Genomic DNA, 9,754 nt, shown 5'->3' with positions numbered 1-9,754 from the left:
TGGGTGTAGAAGCAAAGAGATCCTCCCTACTAAAACCATGTGACGTTATTTTTGAAAACATGCGCAACTCTCAGAAAATTTTTCAATGGCCTCGAAGAAGTCTTTCTTCTTGACAGCGGTCCACTTGTTGTCAAGTGTAGCTGATTGCAGATTTCTTTCAGAATTGCCAGTTTGAGTGAGTCAAGGTTCTTGTTCTTTACAAGTTCGCAGATATTGCTAACACCCACGATGATTGGATGGCTTGGTTTGCCCATATCATCCATCACCAAACTTCTAAGGGTGTCAAGGACCATTTCCAACTCTGCAGCCTTGATGTCTTCCTCAGGGATTTCTTTCGCATCAATACCCCTATGATGCAGTGCCGCTGTCGGACGTGAAAACAGGCTGCTGATTTGCTGCGCAGTCCTCCACTCTTCGGGCTTAAACGTGAGCTCTCCGTCTTCATTTCTGAGGGTCTTCATCTCCCTCGCTACCTACACAGGATCGGCCTTGTTTCCAGTTCTTGCACCCTCTTCAAATTTCTTCATCAAGAAGGCCTTGACGTTATCAGTCATTCTGGTGGGTCGTTTTGTTATCTTCAGAGCCCACCCCAATGGTCTAGGGTCATATCCTCTGACAGCGCTGCCACTATCCTCACCTTGCGATGAGGTTGATGGCACATCCGGAGCGAACGTCACCGCTGTCGTAATTCCCGCCCATTTCCTCCTAACACGGACATACATGGACTCACAGTCCACCTCAAGATGGTGTTTGCCCGTGTCCATATGGTTGTCTGCCTCTGCTTGGGTCTTGAACGTGAGGACGCATCCAGTCTCTTGGCAAGAGTAGATTTCGGACTGGTGCCTGACGCTCTCACCCACACTTCCCCTGTGTGTAGCTTGACCAAATGGCTTTATCACCCTTAGCCCAGTATCTCCTTGTGGTGTAACTCCAAGACCACTATAGGGGATGAGGCGTCCAGGGCCAATGTCGCACGCTTTCCACACACGGATGCCACACTCCTCATACTGGAAATTGTTAAACACGCTAATACCTGGTATCTTGCCATCTTTGTTTCTCTCTCTGGTCGTGTCCACCTTGACGACCGCTGCTCTGCACCCATGGGATTCTAGTGCTGTTTTCATATTCTCAGCAGTGACGACGTCGTGCCTCTCGTTAACCCAGCGCTTTATTGTGCCTTCATAGCAGCAGTCTTCCTATCGCAGATGTCCTTACCAGCCTGTGGCTCTGAGAAATCATATCGCACTGGCCTGACACCGGTTCTCACCCCCACTTCTCTATGACTTAGCAACAGATGCCCATTGTGGTAACATCCAGCGTTATCTGATCGGAGGTAGGCTATTGTCACAACTGGATACTCCTGTTTGACTTTGTGCAGCAATTCCTCTATGATTGAAAGAATGGCAAAGCTATTTTGGGAGCAGTTGTTGAAAATGTGTACAAAACACTCGACTTCATGCTTGCTCTCCACTGTTGCTCTAGTGATTACTGTGCTGATATGCCAGCTTTTTCCCCTCTTGCCAAAAAAATCACTCATCTGTTCTCTGTATATCACAGGCACAAACTTCATTGCCCAGTCCATTATGACAAGACACGAGTTCTCGTCTAACTTCTGGAGGATATGTTGCTTGGCTTCGTCCTGGTTACTTGACCGTAGCAAGTGAGCCTTCCAAGCCTGTATATTGCGCACACACTCTGTGTACTCAAACCTCAGCCTAACCCTCACCTCTTCTGTCATATCCACTTCGTCTTGCATCTCTGCCACCTCTCTCAGTACTCCTTCCAGACTCTCACAGCGCTCACATTTGTAGCAGTGCTGGTGATCACATTCGCTCCTAAACTCCCATGCACTACTGTCACTTAGTGCGTGGACCGTGCAGTGATCACCACAATGTTCACCTCGTCCGATACGTGTCTTGAAATCATTCTTCAAGTACCTTTTTCCATCCTTTAGTAATTTCTGAGTGGCAATCACGCTGGTGCCCTGATCTGCTAAGCCCTCCAACATAAAAAATACCTGGTCAAATGCCTCTGTACCCTCTGCAGTGGTGTTGTCAAGTCCCTGAAGGGATTTCTGCATAGAGGCCGAACACACCTCAATCATTCGGTAGAGAGAACGTTGGCTCACTGACTCGAACTCTTGTTCTTTACTATAGTCTAAATATTGTCTGATGATGCATGAAGGGATGACAGTCCTAATGACCACTGGTATGATAATCTTCTCTCCCGAGTCAAGCTTGAGAGTTTTTGTCCCGCACGCCACGTCCTGGACAAATTCTTGTCTGGAGATATATTCAATGAAATGATCCACCTTTTCGTGCTCAATTCTTGTACGGAAACTAGGAATTTCGGGGAGTGGTTGGCCTTTTCCGGCTTCTGTTGCATGCTGGCGAGCTTGATCAATGCGCCATTTGGAGAGCCCAGGGATCATCTCTTGAAGCTCAGCTCTTGAAAAGTCGTCTGCAAAGAGGGAAAGGATCTGTCGCTTTGTTTGCCAATGACCTGCTTGCCCATAGGCCTTGACTAAAATGTCGACAAGACCAGAGTTGAGATCAAAACGCTTGCACTTTCCTTGGTTGTCTCTGTTTGGATCCAAAAGTACCTCCATTTGTAACGCCTTCCAAACCAGTTCTTCTTGGCCGGGAGTGATGACAGACAATGAGGTCGCTATAGTCTCTAGCTTTGCGGATGTAATATCGCTGCTGGGTGTCAGAGACGTCGTCCCAGGTCGTGTTCAGGGTGGACATTACAGGGCTGTACCGGCCACCTAAGATGCTGTGGACAGCTTTGTTTAATTTCTGCCGTTTGCTGTTTTGTTCCTCCATCTCGTCAACCCATATGCTAATCTCTTCTTCTGGTATCGAGGCTTGGGACGAATGGGACTGCGAAGAGACTGTTTCTGACCTCTCACCAGTGCTTGAGACCTCTGCACACACCGTGGCTGGCATTGTGCTCTCCTCACAAACAGTAATGACAGAGAAAGTGGCGGAATCAGACTCCTCGATATCGTCTCCAATCCCCAAGGTGTCTGAGTAAGGATCCTGAAGCGTAATAAAATGGATTAGCAAATTATGAACAAGATTATTAGCAATTCCACAAAGATCTCCTATACATGTAACTGTGGAAGCTCTATATGTGTTTCCTAACCGATGCCAAAGGGCGCCCTCGCATTTTTGTTCTCGTTGGTACCTTCAAGCACTGGTCATTATTTAAGAGCAGTTGAATCTTAGATAGGACTGGGACCAAGTTGCCATTCAGAAACTGTTCTCGACGCGTGATCGGAAAACTCGGATAAACCGCTATCTTTATAACTAGGTCCAAAGCCTCTCGGAAATCGACCATGCCTAAACGATTCAAAACGGACACCCATTGAAGAAAAGACAGGAAAACCAACAAAGATACCTTTTATTCATGTTGCCAGTCGTTATAGATATCGGGGCACCTGTGGGGCTCATCAAAAAATCCTCTGATTACTAAGCTGTGAATAGGCAATGTGTAGTAGCTTACCTGCGCTCCAGACATGAAACAGCGAGCCTTACGGGATTTGTAGTGTGCTCCGCGGCAGTTGGAACACACAGCTGTCAATAAAAATGATGATGATAAATAGATTAACAGTACTGACCACAATCACCATCACGATCACCATCAATGTGAGTCACCCTTACCGTCACCGTAACCATCGTCATCGTACCCAGCTTAACTAAGGATGGCTGCCCAGTCTTATTAGCCCATTAAGGTTATTTCGGGCTGCCATGTACTCTTTTTATTTTAACTTAGTGTTGTTCATTTAATTTCTAGCTGAGTGCAAATAAAGTTGTTGTTGTTGTCAATCTGGTTTGTGCACTTACGGAACACCAAATTGAAGTGCTGTAATTTCCTTTCATGACAGCCAAAGGAAGGAAGGCAAGTGAAATAATGGGCGGTGGGCGTCCCTTGCAGCCCCACCCACCTTCCCATTCCCTCAAGGCCCCCTCCTGGTTCACCTCCTTCCCATTCTCTCCCATTTGAAGTCATTTTGCAGGCAGGGTGCCTGATTAGCAAATTAACACTTCAGTCCACCTCGAAGCACTACCATAACGCCCCACTCCCTCCCTCCCTTTTTTTCCGAAAAAGTTATAAGGATATGAGACAATATAACAGAATCGAGCAATGCCTTTGTTTATTTACAAGAGTCGACTAAAAGCTAAAAGCTCATTCAAGCACAAAAGCAATGGCATGGGATTACGTCTGGCTTCCTTCCCTTGGCATATTCCAATAAAAATAAAAATTTATGTACTGACCATATTAACAAGCACAAAGTAAAATACGCACCTTCGAAATAAAGTTTTCGTTTGTATTTACCAGTCAAGCCCACCCCGCAATTCTGAGGATTATGGCTGCGGTCTGGCTGCACTCAGTTTGTACTTACCCGAGCCGATGGGAACTGTGGCATGGTGAAATTGGTAAATTTCTTCCGACAAGGTGGCGTTTACGCGGTGCGGTTTCATTATAGTTTTCCGCGGTCCTCGATGACTTGGATACGAGCATGTGTTGCTCTTTCTGCCAGCCCAGTCTGTAGTTAATTTTTTTTATGTCTCGGGCATATTGTCAGTGATATTTTCTCATTTTCGGTTGCAACAAAGTATCCAGCTCTATTCAGGATCAGGTCAACCTCATTTACGTTTTCGTCTCCGGTTCTCTGTTGCCTTGAGCTCACTCCCAGGCTTAGTAGATGTGCAGTAATGTCTAATTTACATGCCAACAGGGGTACAATCTGCGACCCCGTGCCCTCCAAACTACAGGCAGAATCAGGAGAACTGAACGAGCAAGTCAAAGTAACATTCATATTGCAAACAGCAACATCAGCTGAATTGGATCAGTGTAAAGAATCGACTACAACTGTCTGTAGATGATAAGATACGGAATGGAAAATTATCCTTCCTGACGGTGTACTTCTACCAAAAATCAGAACCGCTCAATATTTCAAAGAGTTTGACAAAATGCTCCGGTGCAGTATACTATGCAAAGCCATTGTACTAATCTGAAAAAGTAATGTGTTGCTCTTAGCCATAAATACTTGGAATGCATCGCAAATTAGTCAAGCGTGAAATATTTCCCGGAAAAACTACAATTATGCAAATTAAGAAATTAGGTTAAAGTCGTGAGAAAGCTCATGCAACAGGATTTTAATTTGCCAAAAGACCTTAGGACAGACTAATAAAACATACTTTTGATCTGGAAATAAACTGCCGCACTTTAGAGAAAACCAGCTTTGAAAATTGCCAAAATTCTTCTTACTCACGATAGCCACGAAGTGATGATATTTGGAAGCGCTCCAAAGTAAGTTATTTTTAGCCAAATTCGTTTATATTGGAGACATGGGCTGTTGATAGGCTGGGAAATATGTACAGTTCGTATAAATGAATAAGGCTAATGCGAAGTACGTAAAATCATTCGTGGAAGTTTACCCAAATTTCCAGTCTCACGTGACCAAAATACCACCAAAAACTAGGGGGGTGGTCTAAATTCTATGAAATTTATTTTATTTTACTAAAAATACCACCGGTCGTTATCTTAATGCTGAGAGTTTGGAGGGAATCGGCCGACCTCGATCCGTGGACCCTGCCTGGTCCCTGGTGACAATGACACTTAACATTGGTCAAGTCATGTGGTGCATGCTAAAATATACGTCTAACCCGTAAATTGAAATTTGACGAGGGATGGTCAAATATTTACATTTTTGACGTACTTTGAAAAGTTCTCGTGTCGCTCACAATCATTTGCCCAAAGAAATTTTTACAGGAATCTGTAGATCATCCTTCTGCAATTCAACCACCAGAAGCTTAATCCATTTTCGCATCATGAAAGCTGTCTTTTTCGAAATATCTTCCCATGTGATATAATACCATTCCAGAGGGGTTTGTTTATTTTCCAGACAGCTATTTACACAAAATCGCGATCTTGCTTAAAAGGTGCATGTTTTTTAATATCTTTAAGAGCAAAGTGACCATATTATACACACAGAAAGAATAAAAATACAGCCATTGTTTGTCTTAATTTGAAGACAAGATATCACAAATAATAAAATTCTTGCCGAAGTACTTTTAAGTGAATGAAATACATGTCTTCGAAATTTAATTATTTTGTGCCCAAAAAGACAACGCAACATTCCCTAAAACCAACCCAGTACACATTTAAACATTGCACAAAAATATTCGAGTGTTTTAAAGACGGAAGAATGATGTGGTTTTGCATGCGAGGCTCTCAAACTTGTTTCATAAAATGGTGCGTCAAATGACGATTTTAACGGAATTTGGTAATTTGCATATTTCTTTGAAATAAAAGGATATTTTGCCAAAAAACTATCCAGAGGTTTTTGTCATGCCCTAGCCTATCTACCATAAGAATATGAGCGAAATCGAATTTGTGACCCTTGCCGCGAAATTAAGAATTTGTCTGATTTTTACAGGCAGGCATTCCTAAATTCAATTTTTATTTAAATTGTAACTGTGTACTGATACTGTAATATTGTTATATCGGGGAAGATTTTATACTCGGTCCGCTCAATTCACATCGTCATATCGGGAATATCGTTATATCAAAGATCGTTCTATCGGGGTTCTGTCCGATACATTTTACTGTAACTTTTGCTGGGACATAGCATATTCATTGTTATATCGGGGATATCGTTATATCGAGGATCGTTATATTGGGGTTGCACTGTACCTTGCAGGTGTGTTTCATTTTAGATTGGAAGACGGAAACTTAACAATACCTGGTACATTGACTGTACCTCAGTTGCCTGCATGCAGCCATGCAATTGAAATAAGCTATACAGACTATAATTAATTGTTGAAATACGATATACAGTTTGCAAGAATTTGCACTCTGAATGACAGGCACACACATACATACATACACACACACACACACACACATACATACATAATTTATTTGATAAAGCAGGTTGGAGATCAAAACTGGCAAGATGCTAAGTCCTGATGTGGACCTGCACTATCTAAAATTATAAATTAATAAAATCCTAGGTAATACATAATCCTACGTAATTAAGTCAATGGCTGAATAATAATCTGCAGAGAAATGAAACTTTGATATCTGTGATTCTCATTTTTTTCTCTGTTCGTGAACTGTGCCTGAGACACCACCCTCCCTTCCCTGTACGATCCTCTCTTAAAGGGGCTATCTAGGTCAATCTATCTTAGGTAATTTGTTTAATTTTGTTAATTATGAGCTCTAAACGTCAAATTGGCAGAACAAGAGTCTTTTTAATTTCATTTGCAAAATCACGGCCACATAACAACTGAGAATGATTTTCCATCTGTGTAAATGACATTTTGACATAAACTGATATAAATTTGAAAAAAGGTGTCCGACGTTTTTCAAATTTACCCAAATGCAATCCAGTTTAATCCTCTTCAGTTTTGTCCATCCATATCCCTTCTTGGCTTTCCTGTGTTTTGTTTGAGTTCTTCCATAGTTTTGAGTCGTTTTTGTGATATTTTAGTTAATTCTATGACCATTTGATCAGTGCTGAAATTGCCTAAAATTGTATGACCTAGCCCCTTTAAATACAGGCAATATGGTAAGTAAATGTATCATGTGCCTTCCTTAGCTTGCCCTTGAAAGATAGGCAGGGATGTGGAGGGCAATTAAGCATTGTAGGCTATATTGCTGCCATCTCTGTGATTGGACACATGTGACAGTAAATTTGATTGTTAACTGTATAATGTTTTGCTTGACAAATTTGAGACTGAATTTATCTTTTCACCACCAATCAATTTCCATCTATGATAGTGTAACATGTATGTTTAACTCACCTTCTAATATTTCACTACTGGCTGCTGAAAAGGTTAGAAATAGTAAAAACTGATTAGTAATTGGAGTTACTGTATGATGTGAACCAAGAAAAAAAATAACTATACTGGGAAGGCAAAATGACAACAGGCAATTTACATTGACCATTTTGTTAGCAACTCACCAGCTTCCCTTCCACTGACTGTGGAAAAAAGAAGAAAAACGGCTGAATTTATTCAAAGATTACCACGATAACTCCACAATTGAACAAAATCAATGTTACAGTTTATTGCTTTTCACTTATTTTAAATTTTTTTTTCTGTTGCCAAATTAATTAAATCTTTTCAAGCAGTGGAAGGTAACTTAGCATCTTCTAATCTTAAGAATGTAGTACAGAATATCGTAAGAATAGAAAAATCAATGCATATAAGTAACTCACAAGCCTTACTTATTCCATTAATTAGCTAGTTTATATAAGCTTACTTTACTTGAAGCTTATAAACTGACATTAAATAAAATTATATTTTTCCCTCGTCAAAAGACTATGCCTTTCACTCCTCAAATTAAATTTTTTGACCCCATGACAAGTGTCCAATTCAAACAAATCTTGAAATGAAAGAATTTGTCAAATATCTTAGAAATGATTGAATTTAGTCTCTCAATGAAGAATCACATTGACTTCATCTGTCATAGAATTAGTAAATCAGTTGGAATTATTGCTAAACTAGGACATTTATTCATGTATATCCCATGTTGTCTCTTACTTTAATATATTACTCCCTATTTAAATTATGGTATTATGTGCATGGGGTTACTGCTCACAAACATATTTAAAACGATTGCTATTCTTACAAAAATGTGTATTGGGCTTGTTGCAGCCGCATTTAATTCTTTGTTATTTTTTCCGTTTGTGCGTGCATTCTTTCGTGATCATCGCATTCTTTTCGTTTATCTCGCTTTCACGTTATCAATATTCTGTTAGGTTTTTTCGCATAATTTTGTTTTGTTTCAGTTCCCTTTTGTATGCGTCTGTCTAGTTTATTTATGCATTTTCATCGCGACGCTACTGCCATCTCGTTTTCCTTTTACGTGTTCCTTAGCTTCCTAGTCATACAACGTTTGTAAGTATCGTCTACCTTCGGCTCGTTATTTCTGTTTCTTTTATTGTATTCGTCTATAACTTGTAATTTATTTTGTTTGTAGCAACCGCTCCCTTTTCATCGCTTTCTTCGCACTTGTGAAATTGCACATTTCGTCTTATCGATTAAAGCCAAGTAGCGTGTTGAACGTTGACTACAATAGGGCTTAATTCTCTTTCAAAAAAAGAAAACATTCAATTCCCTTAAATCCATTTGCCTTTCAATGCCACTCTTATTTTCTAACATTTGTCCTTCTCAATGTATTATATTCATATGCATAAAGCCCCAGTGAGCCTCGTGAATCAATTTCTAATTAACAAATAAAGAAGCCTCGACTGTGCTCTGTTCTGTTGTAAAGCACGCAGGAAGCGGTAGAGCACGAAAGAAGTGTAACGGATAACACGAGATGTAGTCAAATGTTTTTCCCTACTTGTTGAGTGGTCTACCGCTTCCTAAGCACTTTACAACAGAACAGAGCACAGTCGAGGCTTCTTTATTTGTTTTATGATAAAGAATCTGATAATTTCCCCACGCATTTGGCTGAATTTTCAAACCAAACTTTATTTTCCAAACAAATAAAAGTGGCGTCAGCCGTGCAGTGTTCTCTGATAAAGCACGCTAAAATAAGCCAATCACTATCCTTGATAGAATTGTTCAAATAATTTGGTTGGCTAACGAAGCGACAGCTATCAATCACAAACTGGACTTCAGCTAAGCTTTCAGTTTCGAGTAGTTTGAGCGGCTTTCGAGAGAAGAACGATGCCTTCAAAGTTCACTTTTGAGTTAACTTTTAAGTACGGATCTAAAGGCAGGTGAAGGTT

General features: G+C 40.8%; 2 protein-coding genes across 2 annotated transcripts; both read right to left on the bottom strand.

The window, feature by feature from the left end:
• On the bottom strand, nucleotides 1-461 carry LOC145483424 (uncharacterized). Its single transcript, XM_081461932.1, has one exon. It carries the CDS (start codon nucleotides 459-461, stop codon nucleotides 30-32), a length of 432 nt encoding a protein of 143 aa, XP_081318058.1. The 3' UTR covers nucleotides 1-29.
• A 12-nt stretch (nucleotides 462-473) lies between these two features.
• LOC145483423 (uncharacterized) lies at nucleotides 474-1,124 on the bottom strand. The gene has a single exon (XM_081461931.1). It carries the CDS (start codon nucleotides 1,122-1,124, stop codon nucleotides 474-476), a length of 651 nt encoding a protein of 216 aa, XP_081318057.1.
• Between the last annotated feature and the right edge of the window lie 8,630 nt (nucleotides 1,125-9,754).

This window comes from Orbicella franksi, chromosome 4, assembly GCF_964199315.1.
Source record: "Orbicella franksi chromosome 4, jaOrbFran1.1, whole genome shotgun sequence".
Taxonomy (NCBI): Eukaryota; Metazoa; Cnidaria; class Anthozoa; order Scleractinia; family Merulinidae; genus Orbicella; species Orbicella franksi.
The sequence above is the reverse complement of the archived record's forward strand: the minus strand, read 5'-3'. Positions and strand labels throughout refer to the sequence as shown.

Bases quoted from the DNA above. Each gene is read 5' to 3' on its own strand.
- LOC145483424 (XM_081461932.1), bottom strand. From the start codon at position 461: ATGAAGACCCTCAGAAATGAAGACGGAGAGCTCACGTTTAAGCCCGAA.
- LOC145483423 (XM_081461931.1), bottom strand. From the start codon at position 1,124: ATGAAAACAGCACTAGAATCCCATGGGTGCAGAGCAGCGGTCGTCAAG.